The 25723-nt window shown below is 40.7% G+C and overlaps 1 protein-coding gene and 1 pseudogene across 1 annotated transcript; one reads left to right on the forward strand and one right to left on the reverse strand.

The window, feature by feature from the left end:
- The first annotated feature begins 10844 nt into the window (after positions 1-10844).
- LOC136458219 (serine carboxypeptidase-like 26) lies at positions 10845-14992 on the forward strand (annotated as a pseudogene).
- Positions 14993-15026: 34 nt separating this feature from the next.
- LOC136458220 (serine carboxypeptidase-like 26) lies at positions 15027-20950 on the reverse strand. The gene is made up of 10 exons (XM_066458204.1): positions 20627-20950; positions 20228-20335; positions 19462-19557; positions 19277-19369; positions 18579-18667; positions 18034-18321; positions 17777-17928; positions 17591-17686; positions 15330-15435; positions 15027-15194 (listed from the first exon to the last, which is right to left on the reverse strand). Exons 1-10 carry the CDS (start codon positions 20874-20876, stop codon positions 15045-15047), a joined length of 1428 nt encoding a protein of 475 aa, XP_066314301.1. The 5' UTR covers positions 20877-20950; the 3' UTR covers positions 15027-15044.
- Between the last annotated feature and the right edge of the window lie 4773 nt (positions 20951-25723).

A 25723-nucleotide genomic window follows, 5' to 3' on the forward strand; every position in this document is an offset into this window, starting at 1 on the left:
TCGTTCACCATTTGCTTCACTGCCTTAGTTTGTCGTGGTAATGAAAATTTGGCCATGACCATGCACAAATGCTGTGGCTGTCAGTCAAACGCGCTAAGAAGACAATGTTAGGCGGGTCACGGGCAAGCAAAACGCTGGCTCTGATTTGACTCGGCCATGTATCAGCGAGAGGAGCTAATGCTTCTGTTGTTTTGTGGTTTCATCCATGCACTTCGAGATTTCAAGACTTTGTCTTTATATAGATCTTAATTACTCTCAATGGATGTATCTCACATGTAAACTACTTACAGCAAAGTAATCCTTTCAATATTAAATCTATAAAACATGATCTAGTTGAGTAGATTTTACTAGGTGAATTGTTAGCATCACAGGAAGAGAAAGGGGAATTAGAAGAAGGGAACCAGGAGATTAGTAGGACAAGCTCTGATTGGAGTAGTTCAGAGGTTCATCTTTTACAGCATGTTCCTTATCTCTACTCTTCGTTCTCTTATACTACACTGCGCAGGCAGCACATGTACGCACGCAAGACCATCACACCCATCATGGGCCAGCAATACACACGAGTTGGGCCGAGGCACCCAAGCGCTCCGTCTTGGCCCGGAGTTAGACTGGACAGCAGGCATTGAAGAGCTGCTAAGATGGTGTTTGGGACTGTTCTACTACGCGTTTTTTTTTACCTCAGCTCCATGTTTACACTCCCTAACATGAATTCCCATACATTGCCGCAGAAATTTGAGAATTATGTTTATATGCCTATTAAATCAAAGGAAAAACTTGTTAAAAAGATACAATAGCATTGAAATCAATGCAATGTTTGGGCACATCTCATATATACCAAAATAGTCAAATGATATTTTGATACCTGAACAAAAATGATTCATGACAACAGGGAAGTGAGAATATACTTCTAAATGATCCTAATATAACGTGAATGGTCCTCAATTATTGAAAACTTCTAGAACACATCCCGGATTAAATCAATTGAGGAGTACCTAGGGGCTTCAGTGTTAGACTCGTCGTCCCCGTTTGATGAACCCTGGCGTCACCCTAGAAGCTCATGCACCCCTATTTGTTCAAAAGTTTCTGTGTGTCTCCAAGACGTTGATGCTGGTGCGGCATCGGTCATGATCTTTTGGCAAACTTACGTTGTGGTCTTCCATTGTAAATAAACAGACCTAAAGCTTGATTTGGTTGTAAAGGAGAACACGGTTGGAGTTTAATTGGGAATGGGGAATGCAATTGAGGTTGGACTGATTTTATATAGGCCAGAAGAAGTGGTGGGCGGTGGCATGGCAATGCAACGCCAGAATTCACTCCCACAAACATGCATTATGTCTCATCAGTTATAGAAGGTGAGGAGAGTACCAAACCATAACGTCAGAGCATATAGATCGGCATAAGATAGGAATGGCCAGGATTGAATTTTCTAGCTAAGATTAGATGACTAAAATGATAGCGATGACGTAGCTCTCTATGGTTCTAAGTTTTATAGCAATCAATAATCGCTAGTGGCCTCCATCTATATAGGTATATGGGATTAAAAATAAAATTTGTTAACATACGGGTCTAACATGTCATACATAAACTTCTACCAAATTTTATTGCTATTGCAATCCAGACATACATTTTTCTTCTTCACTTTATAGCTAAACTTAGGCTAGGCCATAAACGAAACACATTTTATTGTCCATATTTCGATATTGCTCCAACTATAATATGGCTAAATTTTGACGGGGATTTCAGGATCAACAACCAAATAGATTCTAAGAATTAATAGCCTCGTGTTAGGGCCTGTTTGGATCTCATTTTCATATTGAGATTCTATATTGTAGATAGTGAATGTAGAATCCAAATTCTAGATAAAAAATAAAGGGTGTTTGGATCTCATTTTTATAGTGCATAGTGGAAAACTCCAAATAGTAGGTTTGAGGTAGATACTCATTCTAGAATCCAAAAGTTTGTATAATTCTCATTTTTCTTAGGAGTTCCAAAAATCCTTTACCTTTTGTAACACCCTAAATTTTACAACATTTTTTAAAATAGGGGAAATTGATTTGTTAAGCATTTTATGGGCATTTGAATTTAGGAAATAATAATTTTATTAGGAATAAAATCAAATATAGGTCGACAACCATGAATGTGCATACATGCCACTGCATACTATTTTGGATTGCTTGGTTTGAAGTCGGATTTCGAATTGAGTTGAAATTGCATTTTGAACTTGCTTTGAAGAAAAATTCGAAAAAGAAAATAATAACTTTCTTCTCCTCCTTCATTTTGGCCCGAAGGCCTGCTGTTGCCGCTGTGGCCTTCTCATCCCCGCGCCGGCCTACTTTGCTTCTTACCCGCTGAGGCCCGCTCGGCTTTGCTCTGGAGCCAGCCCAGCTCGCGCAGCCCAGCAACGCGCGGCCCTCCTGCGCTGCATCGCTCGGCCCAGCCGCTCCTGCTGACTACGCCTTCCCCCGCCGCTGACCAGCCGGGCCCGCTGGTCAGGCTCTTCTTCCTCGCATCGTAACTGAGCCGGACACCGTCTCCGCACCGGTGCCATCGCATGAGTCCGCCTCGGCGACGCTCTCCTGGATGCCGTGCCGCCTAAGGAACCCCGCCCCATAAATAGCCGCCTATGCCGCCTCCCTATTCTATCTACCGCCCGGTTCTTCACCCCGCAAGTTGCAGCCGCCGCGAGCTTGGAGTACCGCCGCCGTTTGTCGAGCACCCCGCTGCCATTGTTGGTTCCCGGTCCTATGTTTCGGGTCCGGTGAGTTCGCCGTTCCTTTCTCTCTCTCCCTATACTTTTCTTTCGTTGAAACGTGCCCTAGAAGCCGTGTACCACGAGCTCCCGAAGCTGGCCATGGCGCCGCCGTGATTCCAGCCGCCGTCGGTACTGTGCCGGCGATTTCTTTTTTATTTCCGCTGGATCGATTCTCATCCGTCGGTTTCTAATCCGACGGCTCACAAAAGAAGATATCCCTTCGCTGCCTATCTTTCAAATACGCCCTTATAAATATTCCAGATTCAACCCGTGGTCCTTTGCGCGTTTTACAGTTTACGTTTCTTTCTTTTGAAAGCGTATTTTCTTTCGGATGGGCTGAAATACGTTTTCAATTATTTACATATTTGCCATTCAATTTGTTTTAACCGTAAAATCTTCGTTTTAACTCCGATTAGATCCATTCAAGTTGCGTTGGGTTTGTAATTAAGTAATCTACACGTTTACGCTACTGTAAAGTAGGTTTCCAACTTTTATAAATCGAGCTTAGATCTAATCTATTATTTGTCTATAGGAAATCTTGTTTAAACTATAACTTTTCCGTTTTAGATCCGATTTTTGTGATCTTCGCGTCTGTGTGTTCATAGCGAGACGTAGATTCGTTTTCCAAACTTTTCATCTTGATTTTTTGCTGTTGGTGTACTGTTCTAATATGTAGCCTTGTTTACTTTGTATGATTGCTCCTGGATGCTTGTATGTTGCTGTGGTTATCGAGTATAGACGGTGAGCAGTTCTCGGAGGATAAGGGTACGACTTTGACGAGCAGGACCAGCAGGAGTACGTTGCTCAAGGCAAGTATAGCATGGGATCATCCTTGTTACCTATTCACTTTAATTCATTAAATCCATGTTGCATGTGTCTTCTTGTTAGGAATTTCCTAGAATTGGACTATTGCCTTGTCACCTATGGGTTATGCATATGGGTAGCTTTGCTAGAGCTCAGTTAAACCATGATCTTGTAACTTGACTAATGGTATATGCAATAAACATAAAATGTGACTTTTAGCAACATGGAAACAGGGGGCTGGAGTGTTTAACTACTTTCTAAATGCTTAAGATTCATCTCCCTAAGGACTTATCTGTAAGTGATCATCCAGGACTTATAGTACAGCTGTGAGAGCTATATAGCTCTGGCTTTAGCTCAGTATAAGGACTTTTTCTAGCTTGTTAGTGGTTATCTTTATTGGCGTAAGAATGGCTTGTCGAATCGGGTATAGAGCGGCCTCTGGCCTTATGTGTATAGGCTGCGTGTCAATGTGCCATCGGGAAGGGGGGCTCTATATCTGTTTGTCGAGTGAATCTAATGGCCCTAACTTGTTAGACGAACCTTTAAAAGGCTTCATAGTGACCCCTGCCTGCTCACCTTGGGAGTGTTTTGGGAGTTATAAACCTAGGCATATGGGAATCATGACTCACAGTGAAAGTGTACAACCTCTGCAGAGTGTAAAACTGGTATATCAGTTGTGCTCTCGGTCACGAGTGGCATTGGAACATTTATGGAATAGATGATCACTAAGTAATATCTGTTTATGCTATTCATTACACATGTTTACATTTGATCATGTGTTCTACTTTGGGAACTGAAACACCTTGATGCTACTCATAAGCTAAAATTGTGACAACTAAAAGCTGACCGCTGTTAAGTCTGTGTCTAGCCTTTTGAGCCTCATGAACCCCTTGTTACACTTGTTAAGTACGACATGTACTTACGCTTGTTTATTTTCACTATTTGGATAAAAATCCCGGATGGATAACAGATGACCCTGAGAATGATGATTTCCCTGAGGACTACTAGACTTGTGGTCAACCAGTCGACGTTCCTGTGAATTGGAGCTTCCGCAATAGATCTTTTCATTATTTTCCGCTATACTTATGTAATAACTCTGTCTTATTCGTGATGTAATAAACATTGGTGATGATACTATTCATAATTTGTCGGCTTATGTGTGTGACTGATCCCTGGGCGCACATAAGGTTTTGCACCCCATTTTATCCTTAACATTGGTGATGAATAAAAGCTTTTCGATCTATTGTGATGCATCTCGTCAGGGACTTGGATGTGTTCTTATGCAAGAAGGTAGAGTAGTGGCTTATGCATCTCGGTAGTTGAGAAAGCATGAGTTAAATTATCCTACTCATGATTTGGAGCTAGCAGCAATGGTTAATGCTTTGAAGATATGGATGCATTATCTCGTTGGACATAAGAGTGACATCTATATTGATCACAAAAGTCTGAAGTACATTTTCACTTAGACAGATCTGAATATGAGACAGCGTCGATGGTTAGAGTTGATCAAAGATTATAATTTGGAGGTACACTATCATCCTAGGAAGGCGAACGTTGTTGTCGATGCTCTTAGTAGGAAGAGTTATATCAATGAGGTGCAAGTGACATCGATGTCAAGTGAGTTGTGTGCTGAATTTGAGCGACTGAATTTAAGCTTTGTTACCAATGCAGTGGAGTTGGTGTTGGAGCCTAAATTGGAGCAAGAAATACGTAAGGGATAGTTACAGGATGCGAAGTTGAAGGAGATAGCAGAAAACATAGTGATTGGTAAGGCACCAGGTTTTAGTATGGATGACAATGGAACTCTGTGGTTTGGGAAAAGGTTGTGTGTGCCTGAGGATAAGGCTATACGAGAGGCAATTCTTTGTGAGGCCTATGAGTCTGCTTATTCTATTCATCCTGGAAGTACCAAGATGTATTTGGATTTAAAAGAGAAGTATTGGTGGTACGGACTCAAAAGAGATGTTGCTGAATATGTTGCTTTGTGTGATACCTGTCAGAGAGTCAAGGCTGAACATCAAAGACCTACAGGATTGTTACAACCAATGAAGATACCTGAGTGGAAGTGGGAAGAAGTTGGTATGGATTTTATAGTTGGGTTACCACGTACTCAGAGAGGATATGATTCAATCTGGGTAATAGTAGATCGGCTGACTAAGGTTGCCCACTTCTTACCGGTTAAGACTACCTATACTGGACCCCAATTGGCTGCGCTATACATGGAGAGAATAGTTTGTCTACATGGGGTTCCTAAGAAAATTGTGTCTGATTGAGGTACCCAATTTACATCTCATTTTTGGCAGCAAGTACATAGTTCGTTAGGAACCAAGTTGAATTTTAGTACAGCATATCATCCTCAGACGGATGGGCAAACTGAGAGAATTAATCAGATATTGGAGGATATGTTGAGAGCTTGTGCGTTGCAGTATGGTACAAGTTGGGACAAGAGTTTGCCTTATGCAGAGTTCTCGTACAACAACAGTTATCAGAAAAGTCTCAATATGGCACCTTTCGAAGCTTTGTATGGACGAAAGTGTAGGACCCCGTTGTTTTGGAATCAAACAGGAGAAACTCAAGTGTTTAGACCAGATGTTTTGAGAGACGCAGAAGAGCAAGTAAGGATGATCAGGGATAACTTGAGAGTGGCTCAGTCTCGACAAAAGAGCTATGCCGACACTAGAAGAAGAGAATTGGTTTTTGAAGTAGGTGATTATGTGTACTTGAAGGTATCACCTATGAGAAGTGTGAGAAGGTTTAACATGAAAGGAAAGTTAGCACCAAGGTATATTGGACCTTTCAAGATTCTAGAGAGACGTGGAGAGGTAGCTTATCACTTGGAATTGCCTGAGAGTTTGTCAGGTGTACACGATGTGTTCCATGTGTCTCAGCTAAAGAAGTGTTCACGTGTACCTGAGGAACAGATACCGTTAGAGGAGCTTATAGTTAAGGAAGATCTCACATATGAGGAGTTTCCGGTAAGAATTTTGGAGACGGCAGAAAGAGTTACAAGGAGCCGAGTCATAAAGATGTGCAAGGTTCAGTGGAATCGGTATACAGTAGATGAGGCTACTTGGGAAAGAGAAGAGGATCTGAGGAAAACATATCCACAGTTATTTGAGTAAGCATCGTCTGAATCTTGAGGACGAGATTCATTTTAAGGAGGGTAGAATTGTATCACCCTAAATTTTACAACATTTTTTAAAATAGGGGAAATTGATTTGTTAAGCATTTTATGGGCATTTGAATTTAGGAAATAATAATTTTATTAGGAATAAAATCAAATATAGGTCGACAACCATGAATGTGCATACATGCCACTGCATACTATTTTGGATTGCTTGGTTTGAAGTCGGATTTCGAATTGAGTTGAAATTGCATTTTGAACTTGCTTTGAAGAAAAATTCGAAAAAGAAAATAATAACTTTCTTCTCCTCCTTCATTTTGGCCCAAAGGCCTGCTGTTGCCGCTGTGGCCTTCTCTTCCCCGCGCCGGCCTGCTTTGCTTCTTACCCGCTGAGGCCCGCTCAGCTTTGCTCTAGAGCTAGCCCAGCTCGCGCAGCCTAGCAACGCGCGGCCCTCCCGCGCTGCATCGCTCGGCCCAGCCGCTCCCGCTGACCGCGCCTTTCCCCGCCGCTGACCAGCCGGGCCCACTGGTCAGGCTCTTCTTCCTCGCATCGTAACTGAGCCGGACACCATCTCCGCACCGGTGCCATCGCAAGACTCCGCCTCGGCCACGCTCTCCTGGATGCCGTGCCGCCTAAGGAACCCCGCCCCATAAATAGCCGCCTATGCCGCCTCCCTATTCTATCTACCGCCCGGTTCTTCACCCCGCAAGTTGCAGCCGCCGTGAGCTTGGAGTACCGCCGCCGTTTGTCAAGGACCCCGCTGCCATTGTTGGTTCCCGGTCCTCCATTTTGGGTCCGGTGAGTTCGTCGTTCCTTTCTCTCTCTCCCTATACTTTTCTTTCGTTAAAACGTGCCCTAGAAGCCGTGTACCGCAAGCTCCCGAAGCTAGCCATGGCGCCGCCGTGATTCCAGCCGCCGTCGGTACTGTGCCGACGATTTCTTTTTTATTTCTGCTGGATCGATTCTCATCCGTCGGTTTCTAATCCGACGGCTCATAAAAGAAGATATCCTTTTGCTGCCTATGTTTCAAATACGCCCTTATAAATATTCTAGATTCAACCCGCGGTCCTTTGCGCATTTTACAATTTATGTTTCTTTCTTTCGAAAGCGTATTTTCTTTCGGATGGGCTGAAATACGTTTTCAATTATTTATAGATTTGCCATTCAATTTGTTTTAACCGTAAAATCTTTGTTTTAACTCCGATTAGATCCGTTCAAGTTGCGTTGGGTTCGTAATTAAGTAATCTACACGTTTACGCTACTGTAAAGTAGGTTTCCAACTTTTATAAATCGAGCTTAGATCTAATCTATTATTTGTCTATAGGAAATCTTGTTTAAACTATAACTTTTCCGTTTTAGATCCGATTTTTGTGATCTTCGCATCTGTGTGTTCATAGCGAGACGTAGATTCGTTTTCCAAACTTTTCACGTTGATTCTTTGCTGTTGGTGTACTGTTCTAATCTGTAGCCTTGTTTGCTTTGTATGATTGCTCCTGGATGCTTGTATGTTGCTGTGGTTATTGAGTATAGACGGTGAGCAGTTCTTGGAAGATCAAGGGTACGACTTTGACGAGCAAGACCAGCAGGAGTACGTTGCTCAAGGCAAGTATAGCATGGGATCATCCTTGTTACCTATTCACTTTAATTCATTAAATCCATGTTGCATGTGTCTTCTTGTTAGGAATTTCCTAGAATTGGACTATTGCCTTGTCACCTATGGGTTATGCATATGGGTAGCTTTGCTAGAGCTCAGTTAAACCATGATCTTGTAACTTGACTAATGGTATATGCAATAAACATAAAATGTGACTTTTTAGCAACATGGAAACAGGGGGCTGGAGTGTTTAGCTACTTTCTAAATGCTTCAAATTGCTCTCCCTAAGGACTTATCTGTAAGTGATCATCCGGGACTTACAGTACAGCTGTGAGAGCTACATGGCTCTGGCTTTAGCTCAGTATAAGGACCTTTTCTAGCTTGTTAGTGGTTACCTTTATTGGCGTAAGAATGGCTTGTCGAATCGGGTATAGAGCGGCCTCTGGCCTTATGTGTTTAGGCTGCGTGTCAATGTGCCATCGGGAAGGGGGGCTCTATATCTGTTTACCAAGTGAATCTAATGGCCCCAACTTGTTAGATGAACCTTTGAAAGGCTTCATAGTGACCCCTGCCTGCTCACCTTGGGAGTGTTTTGGGAGTTATAAACCCGGGCATATGGGAATCACAACTCACAGTGAAAGTGTACAACCTCTGCAGAGTGTAAAACTGGTATATCAGCCGTGCTCTCGGTCACGAGCGGCCTTGGAACATTTATGGAATAGATGATCACTAAGTAATATCTGTTTATGCTATTCATTACTCATGTTTACATTTGATCATGTGTTCTACTTTGGGAACTGAAACACCTTGATGCTACTCATAAGCTAAAATTGTGACAACTAAAAGCTAACCGCTGTTAAGCCTGTGTCTAGCCTTTTGAGCCTCATGAACCCCGTGTTACACTTGTTAAGTACGACATGTACTTACGCTTGTTTATTTTCACTATTTGGATAAAAATCCTGGATGGGTAACAGATGACCCTGAGAATGATGATTTCCCTGAGGACTACTAGACTTGTGGTCAACCAGTCGACGTCCCTATGAATTGGAGCTTCCGCGATAGATCTTTTCATTATTTTCCGCTATACTTATGTAATAACTCTGTCTTATTCGTGATGTAATAAACATTGGTGATGATACTATTTATAATTTGTCGACTTATGTGTGTGACTGATCCCTGGGCGCACATAAGGTTTTGCACCCCATTTTATCCTTAAAATTGGGTGTGACACCTTTGGAGCAAAGGATTTTGGCACAAGTTTTTTTTTTGAGAAAGATTTTGGCACAAGTTAGTTAATAGAATCATTGCCATATACTTGGCCTCGTACAAAGCAATGGCTTGTCGAATCGGGTATAGAGCGGCCTCTGGCCTTATGTGTATAGGCTGCGTGTCAATGTGCCATCGGGAAGGGGGGCTCTATATCTGTTTGCCGAGTGAATCTAATGGCCCTAACTTGTTAGATGAACCTTTAAAAGGCTTCATAGTGACCCCTGCCTGCTCACCTTGGGAGTGTTTTAGGAGTTATAAACCCGGGCATATGGGAATCACGACTCACAGTGAAAGTGTACAACCTCTGCAGAGTGTAAAACTGGTATATGAGCCGTGCTCTCGGTCACGAGCGGCCTTGGAACATTTATGGAATAGATGATCACTAAGTAATATCTGTTTATGCTATTCATTACTCATGTTTACATTTGATCATGTGTTCTACTTTGGGAATTGAAACACCTTGATGCTACTCATAAGCTAAAATTGTGACAACTAAAAGCTGACCGCTGTTAAGCCTGTGTCTAGCCTTTTGAGCCTAATGAACCCCGTGTTACACTTGTTAAGTACGACATGTACTTACGCTTGTTTATTTTCACTATTTGGTTAAAAATCCCGAATGGGTAACAGATGACCCTGAGAATGATGATTTCCCTGAAGACTACTAGACTTGTGGTCAACCAGTCGACGTCCCTGTGAATTGGAGCTTCCGCGATAGATCTTTTTATTATTTTCCGCTATACTTATGTAATAACTCTGTCTTATTCGTGATGTAATAAACATTGGTGATGATACTATTCATAATTTTGTCGGCTTATGTGTGTGACTGATCCCTGGGCGCACATAAGGTTTTGCACCCCATTTTATCCTTAAAATTGGGTGTGACACCTTTGGAGCAAAGGATTTTGGCACAAGTTAGTTAATAGAATCATTGCCATATACTTGGCCTCATACAAAGCAACACTCTATGAGAATATTGGTGCATTAGCTCCAGGTGAGGCCCAATGGAAACAAAATCGAATTATAGGCCGTAGCCCATGACCAGACCCAAAGGAAGACGTCCATGGGCCATGTGGCGCCGCTGCAGATTTCTTTCTGGCACGTTCAGTACTTCAGTTTCTGTAGTGCCTACCAAAGTCGTCGTCGTCGAGCCGGCTAGCTGCCAAGCCAAGCCAAGAACGCCGCCCCCAATCAAATGAAGAAACCAAATCTTGATCCTTGCGAGTTGCGACCATTTAAAGGATACTTTTACACCTACTCGGATAATATAAGGTCACGCAGATGCAGGCAGCCGTCAGCAGAAGATGCCCTCGGCTAGAGTGCAGCAGCGGCAGCAAATAAAAATCGTTATCCGGCCGGCCTTCACATGCGCCACCACCACCCAGCAATCCGCCAATCCGTGCCGTGATCCTTCCGATGCCGATCCCCACCTCCAATGGCAGGCGCCATCCGCTTCACATGATCTCACTGTCACACGCTTCGAGCCGCTTAGCTGTGAGCCCTGACCTTGGCCTGCTTGCTAGACTGCGAGAACCTGAAGCCTGCCCGTTCTCTGATCCCTTGCACAGTCGCGGTGCACGTGCCTCTCGATCTGTCATCCTCTCGCTCGCCTTCTCTTCTTGGCCCTGTATCGACTGCTGCTGAGCACAGACCACGGTCTCAGCATACTCGGATTCGGATGGCGACAATGTCAGGGCGTCTTCTTGCCCGGACGTCCTCGTCCAAGCGCCAGCAGCTCAGCTTTGCTGTTCTCCTCCTCGTCCTCTTCCAGAGCTCGTGCTGGTGCTGCTACGCGGCGACGGTGGGTTACAGTTACAGCGAGCAGGAGGGCGACCGGGTGGCGTTGCCTCCCCGGGCAGCCGAGGAGCCCTCCGGTGTCGCAGTTCGCCGGGTACGTCACCGCTGAATGAAGCACAACGGGAGGGCGCTCTTCTACTGGTTCTTCGAGGCTCAGACGTCGCCCGCGCACAAGCCTCTCCTGCTCTGGCTCAATGGAGGTTCTTGCTTGCCTTCAGCTAGTTTTTTTTATTTTCTTTCTTTACTTTTTTAGTTTCTGATGTTCAATTTTCCACGAGGACAGGAATTCAGAGCATGCACAACTGAATGACAGATCAATCGATGTATTCCTTGTGTCTAGTTCACTGTAAGTAGTTAGCTCATGCTCTGCAATGGTAGTAACCTGCAATGTGCAGGGGTCATTGATCAGGAATACTAGCAGTGCTCTGGACCTTGGCCTGTCCTACGAATGTTTTGTGCAAATTATCTTATTGTGCTTGCAGTTCTCTGCATTCTTCAGGAAAAGTTAATGTACAAACTATATTTCTGCATAACATGCAGGACCTGGTTGCTCATCAGTTGGGATACGGAGCTGCTTCTGAGTTGGGGCCTCTCAGAGTCACCAGACACGGGGCAGGGCTTGAGTTTAACAAATTTGCGTGGAACAGAGGTGCCTGCACCAACTTTTTCATTTTTAGATGGCAAAAGATCACTGCAATATAACCAAGCAAAACTGATAAGTACCTTTTATTGCTCTTGCCAGAGGCCAACTTGCTCTTCCTGGAGTCTCCTGTTGGGGTTGGCTTCTCCTACACCAACACATCCTCTGACCTCACCAAACTGGATGATGCTTTCGTAGGTACTTCCAGTATTCTTTAGGGAGTTTGTCTTTGCTTCGTCATTGTTTTCAAAATGTTTAAGATGTGTGCGTGTGGTGTCATTTTTTTTTTGTTTTGTAGCTGAAGATGCATACAGCTTCCTAGTAAATTGGCTCAAGAGGTTTCCGCAGTACAAGGGCCGCGAATTTTATATCTCCGGGGAGAGCTATGCAGGTAATTCATGACATTCCTTTATCCAAAAAAAGGTAATTCTTGACATGGGCTTACCATACCAAATACTAATAGTTGTTTTGTGATTGTCAACAAAGAACAATGTGGTGTATTATTTTTCACGTAAGAAAACATAGTTGCCCTCGGAACCATGGTCTCTAGTGTTAAGTTAAAACGTGGCAACCCTTGAAATTCTACATTCCAGTATTCCTACTGATTAAAATCTGGAAACTGTTCTGACGCTGAAAGTTCGGCTATACGTGTCTTTTACAAGTCCAAATTTTGATCACTACTGATAAGGTCCAGGAAAGGAAGGCGTAAAATTAGTTTTATGTTCAAGCATATGAATCTCTTCCTACAGAATCTCTTCCAGTTTACAAAATGTTAATGGTGGGTAAAAGTGCACTGTGTACATTTAGCATTCTACTTTAGTGTGACATCTCATTTTCCCAAAGTAAAAACTTCATTACCGCAGGTTTCAGATTCCATGCCTTCTTTCTATAAAGACACAGGAATTTAAGGTTTCTTCATACCACGTCATTAGGCCTTTATAGGTTGTATGGCATTACGGGAATGTCCACTGGCCATGGTATCTTTGATAGTGCACAAATTCGTGGAGCAAAACAATTCCTTTTCCTCTGCGCATCACTCAAAAAGAATCTTGAATGAATGCAGGTCACTATGTGCCACAGCTTGCTGAACTTGTCTATGACAGGAACAAAGGCAAGAGCAACACATACATCAACCTTAAAGGTTTCATGGTGAGAATCTAAAGAAAGAATCCTTTGACTACCGAATCTAGCCTTCTCCTTCTATTTGACAATTAGCTGATAGTGACAAGGTAGCTAAGAAGTGAATAGCAATTTTATTTATGCTTTACATGTGAGAAACATTATCTATTTCTTGAAAATGTACTTGTATCTGTAAAAATTACCAAAAAAAAGGGCACTGCCACTTCTCTGTAAGACTGTAACTATAATTGTGCTCCACTTTCATGAAACAGTTCATAGAAATGTAAAGTTCTAGTAGGAAAAATGTTCTGTGATGCTTACAAAATAATTTCAAAGCGTTACATGTTGTAACAATTGGATTGTCCCATTGTAGGTCGGTAATCCACTAACTGACGATTACTACGACTCGAAGGGGCTGGCTGAATATGCTTGGAGCCACTCAGTAGTGTCAGATGAAGTTTACGATCGCATCAAGAAGGTCTGTGATTTCAGGATCTCAAACTGGACCGATGATTGTGATAAAGCCATGAACACTGTGTTCAGCCAGTACCAAGAGATTGACATTTACAACATCTACGCACCCAGATGCAATCTTCCTCCGTCATCAGCTGCACTTGCTGTTGATCAAGAATTCGTAGCTAACGATCAGGTGAGCAACAGTTAGCTCAAAGTATATGCTCTGTTCTGAACTCCTGACGCTTTTTCTTACATGGTAGGAACGTTTCAGGAGAAGGATTAGGATGTTCTCGGGATATGACCCATGCTATTCTTCGTATGCTGAAAAGTACTTCAATAACGCAGATGTGCAGAGAGCATTCCATGCAAATGTCATTGGAACTCGAAAATGGCAAGTTTGCAGGTGAATCACCCTCAATTTGTTGTGACGAATGTCTTTACATAGTGCTTATATTTCATTGAAAACTGAACAAAGTAGTAATTAGGGAAACATTGGCATGGTTAAACTTTATAATTTATTAGGAAAAATTAGGCAGAGTTAGACATGAATGTGAATTTGACTTACTTTTATTTTCATGTACCATGCAGTGATTCAATTTTAGGGTCATACAATTTTTCGGTACTTTCCATCTTACCAATCTACTCTAAGCTTATCAAAGCAGGATTGAGGGTCTGGCTCTACAGGTATGAATATGATTCCTCTTAATCATTTCTCAGTCCTCCTATTGTTACAGAATATACCCTGTTCTTACTTATCCATGTACAGATATTTTACTCTTGGAAAACACTTGCTGAACCTTTCTGAAACATAATACTGTACTTGTGATCTCCGGTAGCTTAAGCCTTTAGAGTAGATTTTATCAGTGTTGGCGACTCAATGATAATTGAGTCTAATCCTCCATGCAGTGGGGATGCAGATGGTAGGGTCCCAGTGATCGGATCGCGGTATTGTGTGGAAGCCCTGGGCCTGCCTGTTAAGACACAGTGGCAACCTTGGTACCTGAACAAACAGGTCAGGAGTTCTGACTATTTTCCAACTGTTACCTTTGATACTGTTGTCAGTTTTGTATTATGGTACCATTAATGTGGAGGACATGTACAATATTGTAGGTCGCGGGAAGATTTGTGGAGTACCATGGCATGACAATGGTGACAATCAGAGGAGCTGGTCATTTGGTGCCCCTCAACAAACCTTCAGAAGGTCTCGCACTTATCGACACATTCCTTCAGGGCAAACAGCTTCCCACACACAGATGACAAGAGTGTTTAGGGTTGTGATGAGGGTTATTTTTATTTCAAAAACAAAATCTCAAGGATTGGACAACTTATGTGCGCCACACACGAGCTAATTAGTAAGCATTTCATTTCCAGTTGCTGCATGAATTGGGTTGGTTACAAATAGAGCCATACTCAACTGGATACTGGTTACATCAATCTTAATACCGGTTATCCCTTCTTACTTATTCAGCATATATCATTCTGGTAGCAGCCCTCAGTTATTTTTTGCCGGAAGTTGTGTGTCGGAAAGGAAGGATTTGATTAGCACAAGTGCCTCTGCTGGCTTATCTTGAGGAACTGTATGACCTGCTCCTCTGACAGTGGCCATGGTCAGCCCTTCATACTCAACATACCTTCCAGCAACCTGTAATGAGTTTCTTTAGCATCCTTTCAATACCAATGACCAATGCATGAACTCTGAAATGCAGTTTTCAGCTTACATGAAAAATATTAAATGAATAAATATGGAAAGTTTTGGGCTTGTAGTAGGGTGGCCGACCTGATTTTTTAGATACCATGGTTGCCACTGTGACTTCATAGGAAGCCCAAGTGCGTCTACCCAGTAGCGGGATCCAATAACCGGAACCCTGCCATCCACATCTCCGCTGTAAAAGAGTAACTATAATGAATTTAATTTGATCAATATCCAAACATGCACAAAAACAGGCCCCAAGTGCATGTCTAGCAGTTAGGACTTCATCCATGCATCCAAAATACAAGGACTTCTAGCGTTTAAATTTTATCCCAAATATAAAGACATTTGAGAACCCAACCCTACATAAGCTAATCCTCGCAACATGCTACAAGTTAATTTTATCCCGACCAAGAGTGTTATCGTCTAGCAATCTCAATCTCAATATTACTAACTGGAGGTCTCTAACAGCGCATTCCCATGTTAATTCTCACGATGCATTGAAAAAGGATAAATTGTAGAAGTTCTCATAAAAATAAGAGAGACCTGGCCATCAATTGTAGACTCTAATCACCATGGACAATAATAGAGATCTATTTTATTTTCTAAAGATTTACTGACATTATTTACCATTATGAAAAAAACAAAATGGAATCCCTAAATCAGTGTCCAAAGTACCCAACTCTCATATTATAAAGCATATTCTAAAGTAACCTAAACTTGTAACTAAATTACCCATATCACAATTAGTAAGTAAACTAAATATTATCTCAAATCTAATCTAAATTAGCAACATATTTTTATATGATATTATGGAAAAAAAGGTTTTAAATAGTCATAAGGTATGCCTATATATTTCTAAGTTACCCACTTGTATCACTAGTAATAGATAAAAACTAACTTAAATGTACACAATGCGCCATTATATAGATCAAATATACATGCATACATGAGCAACAAATACATATACTTATGTTTTAGCAATAATGACTTATATACTAATGGCACTAACATTTCATTTGAAATATATTCCATAATAATAATAAACTTTGTAAGTTATTACTTTAGATAAATATATTTTTTTTACAAAAAAAATCATTATTTATCTATATTAATAGTATATTTGTAAGAACTCTATTTTTGTTAAAAAACAATATTACATATATAATTCTTTGATAGAGGAAATTAATAAATATCTTGAGTAACGGAGGAGGTTAGTTCAAACCAAAAGGTGCCCTGGTTTTTCAGATTCAATTTGGATTACACAATCATTTTTAGACTTAAATATCAAATATTCTTTTGAGGTTAGCATTGTTCTACAATCTTGAGCGCCATTGTGTAGGCTTAAATGACGTTTTTATGCCATTGTGGTAATTAAGGGTGCAGTCTATAAGCTATGATCCTTATTCTTAATAAAGTACAAAATGAGTTTTTATTAAAATATACATATACAGATAAATATTTTGTAGGAACTCATAAATCAAAAAATTAAAATTCAAATCTAGATCTATGTTATGACAAAGGCAAAGCATGCAAAGAAGAGCCACTGTAATTTAATCTAAAGTTTCAATGAAAAAATATTTAAATAAAAACATAGAGATCATGCATAAGAAGAGAAACTATAGATATGATGAAGAAACTACAAAGATTCTAGCCTAAGTAGTAGTAGAAATTGATAGACTAGTTAAGCCAATTAGTCGCAAACAAGATTAGCCCCATCATTGGGCCACAATTAAGCCAAATAAGAGTGGTCCCGGATGTTTAATAAGCACTGCTACAAAACATACATATACTTGTAGGTTCCTGTGGGTACTGTGGTATCCCAAATATTTAATGATATTAAATAATTTTGAATGGAGACAAAATCAACATCCAAATTATAATAGCCGAAGAGATCTACAACTTTGTAGTTGTTTTTTTTTATTTGAGATTATTTAAAGTGTCAAATATATACAATACAAGATCCATAAATGTGTAGTTAAGATAATAGCGTCGGTTATATAGTCACGAGTTGTTGCGTAGTTGAGATAATAAAGAAGGCTATGGATGAGGCTGTATGTCATTGGTCTGAATTATGAGAAACACACTTTCTTTTTGTAACTATTAGTGCCTATATGTGCTTGAACCCATTATCACTACCGGTTTGGAATAGGCAATGATGCCCTGCTTGTCCACTGCCGGTTATAGTCAGTTTGGAAGCAGTAGCCATAGTATATTAGTATTCCCTTGTTGCCTAATCTATCCTAATCTTTTCAGAAATTCTTATACTTTGGGCCGGATAGAGGGAATAATCTATCCAAGTTATGTTGTTCCATGCATAAAGCAAGCAGGTGAACTGCATATATTACCTGTAGACCCAAATTCTTAGTCCAGCCTTAATAAGCTTGGAGTAAATAGGAAGAACAGAAAAGACCTCCATGTCGTAGAAGTCAAAAATTGGATCACTGAAACAAATTGTACGGCATATTCTATCTGATTAGTAGGGCATGCATCTCAAGGAAAGTAATAATAATGCTTTTATATTATTATGTCACCTGCAAAGACTCCATGTTCTGTCCTTGATCCGTCCACTGGTATTAGCATTAAGTGATTTCTGAACATCCATCCTGTTGAAGTAAGCTTCAATGTAGTTGGAGTAGCACGGATCGTATCCTGAGTACATCCTCAATCGTCTCTTGGACTTGTTCTAAAATTTGCATCCAGTTTATCTTCAGTTCCTAACTACAATACATTTCCTCTAGTTGCTGTACCTGCTAATGTATCAGCATGAGTTAATGAACACCTCACTTACCTTGGCTTCCTTTTCTACCGCGCTGCTGTCAGAACTAGACGACGACGACGACAGTGCTGATCCATCTGTGTTGCACTTGGGTGCGTACACGTTGTAGATGTCAATCTCATTGTACGTGTGGTATAGAAGGTCCATTACATGACCACATTCTGTGGAAGTGGGTGAGAGCTTGAAGTCACAAACATTTTTTACTCGCTCGTAAAATTGATCTGAGATGACTGAATGGCTCCAAGCGAACTCGACTATTCCCGTGTAGTCATAGTAATCATCAGTCTCTGCATTGCCGACCTATCAAGTGTATGTAGGTAAATTTTAGTTCTCAGCTCTTTCATACCTTATTACTTGTTGGAGCAAGGAAAAAAGCAGTAATCAATGTAAAAAAAAAAAACAAAGAATCAATGCACTTGAACAAAACTTGCACCTACAATCTCTGCAATACAATATGATACATAGCACAATGATTTGAAATGAAAATAACTGCCATAAATTTAATATTTCACCTGAAGTAAAAGAGTGAGATGGACGTGTGGTTTCTAATCACTTACAATAAATCCTTTCAAATGGATTTGCTGATTCGCTTCAAGGTGCTTGTTGTGCTCATACACCACTTCTGCAAGCTGTGGAACATAATGCCCTGTTGCATCAAAGTTGGTCAGTTTCTTAATCATAAAAATGCTATCACATATGTTTCACACATATATTGGTGGTTGTTGCTTACCGCATAGACCCTCAATTTTCTTGTGCTTGGCCAGTAGGATAACCACCATACTTGAAAACTAATACTTTTCCCCATATATTTTGTTGTCTTATTGCACACACTACTTTTCCTACCATGTCAGCCTAATATCATTATTTGTTTTTTTCCTTTTCAGTAACAACAAATTAAAAGAAGCATTAATTTTCTACAAAATTAAAAGAAGCATGCATTCAGCTGATTATATTCCGACAAGTCAATCGTATTTTTGAACAGAATAATTCCCGTCAACTTGGCTCCGCACCTAACAACAGTAGTGGGACTGTTTGGAATAGGGTCTGCATGTAGTTTAGGCTAACAACCTTTTTGACCAGGGAATAATAGACAGTGGAAAGATAGAATTTATTCGATCCTATTTTGCACGCTTACACTACTGATCACTATAGAAAGGCGGTATCCTTTCATTTTGGCCTTGGCCTCGGCCTCATTCAATCTTGCAATTTCTTTGCTGGGAGAAAGGGAGCTGTCTGCCTCCTTATATTATATTACCTGCATAGCTCTCTCCTGATATGTAGAAATCATGGCTCTTGTACTGTGGAAACCTGTTGAACCAGTTCACTAAGAAGGTGTAGCTATCTTTGGCTGCATCATTTTAAAGTTTTAATCAACAAACAGAGCAGCACGAGTTTAATTAGCTTTCTTTTTGTTAAATAATACGAAGTGAAGGTTAATACCGACGAAGCGATCATCGAGGTTGTCTAGGTCAGAAGAAGTATTTGTGTATGAGAAGCCAACACCAACGGGGGATTCCAAGAACAGCAAATTGGCCTCTGAATGAAATTTCAACCAAGCAAACGAAAAATGAGTAACAGGAAAAAAATTTGAACTACTCTGAACATCACGAACTCTGTGCTAATGTGGACAAAAGAAAAATTGTGGGTAAAAACAAGTTCGGTGCACCCCTGTTTCTCTAGGAGCTCAGGTCATCAGGTGTTATAAAACTGAGTTGCATGCTAATGTAGAAAAATAAGAACTGAAATTAATTGCGATTTAAAAGACAAGGTGGGGTGGTTATGTAAAACATGGTGAGGCATCAACTATATGCGTTTTTTATTCAGAAGGTGAAATTTTGCCATAAGTTTTTATTTGGAGAAAACAAAAGTATTTTTAAAGTTTTGAAAACACAAGTTTTATTAAAAAGAGAATACAATAATATTTTTTCCTGGAGGGGTGTGAATGTGCTACACTTCCAACAAAACTACCACGTACATCGATCGACCAAACTAACAACTCAACACCACTGACCACTGCCCGTTCAAGGATGCTATGTTGAGCCAATTTGGTCAGAGTGATGACCCAACCAATTAACAGTTCAACATAGACAGGAGCGTGCGGTGGCGCACCCGGAGGTTCAATAAAGCCTTATGACCCTATGATGTGACCAGAAGATGAACACGACACCATTCAAGTAGCAGAGAGCAAGGAGATAGAGAAGTAAACCTTTATTCCATGCAAATTTGTTGAACTCCAAACCAGTTCCGTTGCTATTGACCAAGAGAGGCCCCAGCTCAGAAGCTGCTCCATAGCCTACAGATGAGCAACCGGGACCTGAAAATTGATTGAAAAAGGTTATGTTAGAGGATCACAGTGCAAGAAAATATCGAACTGCATGGAAAATGTTAGAGAAATTAAAGAACACAAAGGTTTAAGAATACCAATCAACTTTTGCAGTAGAAAAAAATGACCATAACTAAGCAAGGCTATATATTAAGGTCTGAGGACGTTTGGTTGAACAACATCCGTGGTCGACGTGTATCGCGAACTACAGCGCCAAATAAAGGCAAAAGCACAAGAAAGAACCAACAGAAAGCTGAACATTAATCAATTCTTATTAACAACCTCCATTGAGCCAGAGCACGAGAGGTTTTTGAGCCGGTGACGTCTGAGCCTCAAAGAGCCAGTAGAAGAGCGCCCTCCCGTTGTGCTCATTCACGGTGACGTACCCGGCGAACTGTGACACAGCAGGGCTTCTCGGCTGCCCCGGGAGGAAACCCACCCGGTCGCCTTCCTGCCGGTCTTGGGCTACCATCGCTGACACTGACAGCAAGGATAGAGCAACTAATAAGATGGTGAAGAGTGGATGCCTCATTGGGTTTCGATCTATTGTTGTATGCTCGCTTCACGTTCACAATGAAGTAAAGAGTGCAAAGCTCTGTGTCTGTGTGTGTGCCGTGTCCACCGCCACTGAGGAAGACACGATACTAGCCGTCGCTAGATGGCTTGAGCTATTTATAGCAGAGGTGCCACTACTTGATGTTTGTCATTTAGGGACTAGGGTGCTTTCCAAATACTATGCATGTGAGCATAATCAGGGGCGGATCCAGAACGGGGCTGCGCCCCGGGCTGAGCTGCTGATTCGGTCTTCTTTTGTCTAATTAAGATCATAGTTTTTTAGGCTAAACACCACATATGTTACAGGGGCTACATGGACTCGCCCCGGGCTACAGCCCGAGCAGCCCGGGCCCTGGATCCGCCCCTGAGCATAATCGATGGAGCTCTCAAAAGGTGTTGACTAGTCAAATCATCCGGTTTATTATCCAAAAAAAAGTAAGATGCTTTACTTTCCTTTTAATTCATTTTTCCTAATAACTTTGATTAAGTCCAATTTCTCTATCATTTACTGACATCTAGCTTGCGATAAAAGATTATGACAAAAACTTTTAGTAAATGACAAAATATTACGATAAAACATTTAGTAAACGACAAAATTATCACATAAAGCTAAATCAATAAAAATCAAGTTATTAACCAGGCTAGTGTGGTTACTATCAAATCCAGAACCGTAGGTAACACTGAAAACCATTGCCACAGGTGCAATGCTAACCATGGGGATAGTAATTTTGATATAATTTAAATATATATTTTTTTTCAATTTTTCATTTTAGTTCATCTAAAAATTCTTGATGATGGCTACTCCATCCGTAGAAGTCAAATATTTTTAACTTTGACCCATTATATATAAAAAATATTAATATCCATAATACATAATTAGTATCATTAGATGAATCGCTAAATATTACTTTCATAATAAATTTATTTAGGGAAACAAATGTTGCTTATTTTTTTATAAAGCTAGTCAAAGTTGAGAGAATTTGACCAGCACGTAGCGCCATTCTTTTTGGAATGGAGGGAGCAGTGTATGTAAATAAATATTAACATACACATGTTTTAATGGGCATGACTATCAATCTAAGAAGAAGGAAATAGTACCCTAGCATTTATTGTTCATCTACCATTATCAAAAATTGAGAATGACCACGACAATAAAGTAGACTTGCACGAATATCCTAACATCTACAATGGGGTAATTGAAATCTACTTCAAAAAGAGCTCAAGATCATTCTAGATTCTTTACTCTGGCAAAACAAAATATCCAAATTTAAAGCAAACGTAGTATAGAATTAGAGAGATTACACCTTGAATTATAGCTACATCCTTTCCAAAATCAACTTTAAAATTAGAGGTTATATTGAGAAATAGAGTCAATATTTTTTTTCAAAACCCCAATTTCTCCAAATCTAAAGAAAATAAATACCTAAATCTAAATACAAGTGAGGATGATGTTACTAACCTTGGAGAGCTTGGATTAGAGTACTACATTGAATCCCCAAATTTTTCAAAAGTTTGGGTCCCTTCCAAGCCACAAGCACCCAAGAACAAAGCTCCTCTCCTTACATGAGCAAGGTTAGGGAGATAAATTATTATTTACAAGAGCATATCACTAGTGGTTTATAGCTAAAACCTCGTAATAATGCATCAACATTAATATTGGTTGTTGTCCAATATCGGGGTATGGTGTAGTGTTGCTTGACCCATCAAGACTAGTTGGCCACAATGGCTAGGGGAGGAGGTATCACTGCTGGTTTGAGCCTCCAATTGGTTTTGGTGGATTGCCATGAATAGTTGAGTTAGTTGTGTAGTTCAACAAATTGTGATGCACTATCACTACCGGTTTTGTCTCACCAATGGTGATGCCCTAGGAGTGATGTGTCATTCCATAGTTGTTTGGAGTAGAGAGCACTTATTTGCAACAGGGGGCTACTCTTGCTTAGGTACTCCATAAAGATAGTGGGGAGTGTAGAATCAAGGATACCTTTGCAAAAAAATATTGAGCATCTTTTAAACTCTCTTCACTATCTATATCTCAACTCTTATAATTTATATTGTGTAATACAGTTTCATAGAAATGGCGTGGTAGATTTAACAACTCTTTTTTGATAGATACCTCACTTTAGAACATAGACATAACGCGTTTTTGGAATACTAATGCATCGGATGATCCTAGGTGTTAATTGCCAGTACTAGAAGAAAAGGTGGCTCCAGAGAAGGTCCAGAAGAAATCCATGGTTATTAGACGATCCACTAGAGGGTGGGAAAATCATCCGATAATAAGTGAGAAATTCTAGTGGTTCTAGAGACATTCCATACAAGATCCAACCTTCCCAGATGATATGGTGTGTCCAAGAGAATAGAACTAGATAAATAGTTTAGCATTGGATTTTGCTTAGATTATTCTGTCATTGAACAATCGCTATTCACCGGTTTATGAGACCCTAACTTCGAGTGCTTAATTATACATCTGCAAACACCTAGATCAACTTGCGATGGCTTTCTTAGGATTGTTTTTAAGGGTTTCATTTTGTCACGAGTGACTCCCCAAATATCTAGATCAACTCCAATAGGGGAAATTAGTTCCATCAAGGTGAGAAAGCCTAGAGGTATCCATCCTTCTATCTCTAAATAACATCGGCTCTACAATGGTTAGGCCAAAGATTCAAATTGAGCCAACTAGCTCAGATACCACTTGTAGAGACCATGATGCCTAAGAGGGGGATGAATTAAACTTTCAAAATTTCTAAGATAAACTCTTTCCTCTAATTTCCACTTATCAAAACCAATGCAATAAAGTAATCTATCTACGTGCAACTGAGGTTTTGCTAAGTGTGAGTAACACCCTAAAATTTGCATGATTTTAAAATAGAAGAAAATGAATTAATTATGTATTTTTGTGAGCATTTAAATTTAGAAAAATAATAATTTTGTTAAAAATAAAATCGAATATAGGTTTATCTACATTTTTATGCATTTATGCTGCTGCATATTATTTTTGTATTGTGTGGTTTGAACTCAGATTTTAAATTAATTTGAATTTGCATTCAAAATTTGTCTGGAAATTAGTTTAGAAAATAAAAAAGAATTTTCTTCTTCCTCCTAGCTTCTGGCCTGCTGGCCTGCTTCTCCACGCCGGCCCAGTCTCGTCCGCGCGCCCCGTTTCTCCCGTAGCGGCCCAACCAGCTCGGCCCAGCACGCGGCCCAGTCGCATGCCGCGTCGCGCCCTCCTTTCCCCTTCTCTCTCGCTGACATCGCGGCCCCATGCCTTTTCTCTCGCTGGAAGCCTGGGCCCACATGTCAGCGTCGTCTTCCTCGCTCGTGTCTGAGCCAGACTCCACCGCGCTGCCGTGACTGCCTCTACTACGCCGCGCCTAGCATGAACCCCAAGCCAGCTCCGCCCATAAAATAGTAGCCCGAGCCCACACCGCCTTCCTATCCTGCCTTAGAGCAAGCCTTCGCCCTCGCCCAGAGCTCGCAGTCACCGCAACCCTAAGCTCCGCCGCCATCATTGGGTTTGAGCAGCCGCCGCGCGCCATCGTCGGTTCCCCGCTCTTGTTTTTTGTTTCGGTGAGTTTACCTTGATTTCCTCTCTCCCCGTGGCCTTGTTTCTCTCAGTCGTGGATCGTACGCCACAAACCAGCTCGTCGCCGGCCACTTCCCCCTCCCGAATCAATCCTGGTCGCCCGAGTTTAATCCAACGGCCGGTATCACCCGATACCCCTTCGTCGGTCGCTTTTGCAAAAAGGCCCTTATAACTATTTGGATCTCAACCCGCAGTCCCTATTTTTATTCTAAAGAGCCCCTGACTTTTCTTTAAATCATGCCCGCAGTCCTTATTTTGGTTTAAAACCAGATTTTAATTATTTTAAATCCGAAAATCAAGTTTCATCTATTTACAAGACTGCCACCATCTTCCGTAGGCCATAAAATCTCTGTTTTAACTCTGATTTGATCCGTTCAACTTGCGTTATGTTCATAATTCCATAATCTACATGTTAATAATACTATTAAGTATGTTTTCAACTTTTAAAATTCGAGGTTAGATTTAATCTATTATTTTACTAAAGGAAATCATGTTTAATTCATAACTTCTTCGTTTTAGCTCTGATTTTTATGATCTTCGCGTGTGTGTTCGTAGTGAGACGTAGATTCGTTTTATAAACTTTTCATCTTAATTTTATGCTGATTGGTGTACCGTTCTAATCTATAGCTTTTGTTTGCTATGCATGATTGTTTCTGGATGCTTGTATGTTGCTGTGATTATTGAATATAGATGGTGAGCAATTAGTGGAAGAACAAGAGTATTACTTTGACGAGCACGATCAGCAGGAGCATTTTGTTCAAGGCAAGTATAGCATGGGATTATCCTTATTTCCTATTCACTTTAATACATTTAATTCATGTTGCATGTGTCACCTTGATAGGGATTCCCTAGAATTAAACTTATACCTTGTCACCTATGGGATATGCATTGGGTAGCTTTGTTAGTACTCAATTAAACCATGATCTTATAACTTGACTAATGGTATATGCAATAAACTATAAAATATAACTTTATAGCAACATAGAACAAGGGGGCTAGAGCATTGGGCTATTTTATGGTGCTCTAGATTCCTCTCTCTAAAGACGTATCTGTAAGTGATCATCTGGGAGTTACAGTACAGCTGTGAGGGCTACATGGCTCTAGCTTTAGCTCAGTATGAGGATATTTTCTAGCTTGTTAGTGGTTATCATTATTGGTGTAAGAATAGCTTGACGAATCGGGTATAGTGCAGCCTCTATCCCTATGAGTATAGGTTGCGTGTCGATGTGCCATTGGGAAGG

Source organism: Miscanthus floridulus, chromosome 6, assembly GCF_019320115.1.
Source record: "Miscanthus floridulus cultivar M001 chromosome 6, ASM1932011v1, whole genome shotgun sequence".
In the NCBI taxonomy this organism is placed as follows: domain Eukaryota; kingdom Viridiplantae; phylum Streptophyta; class Magnoliopsida; order Poales; family Poaceae; genus Miscanthus; species Miscanthus floridulus.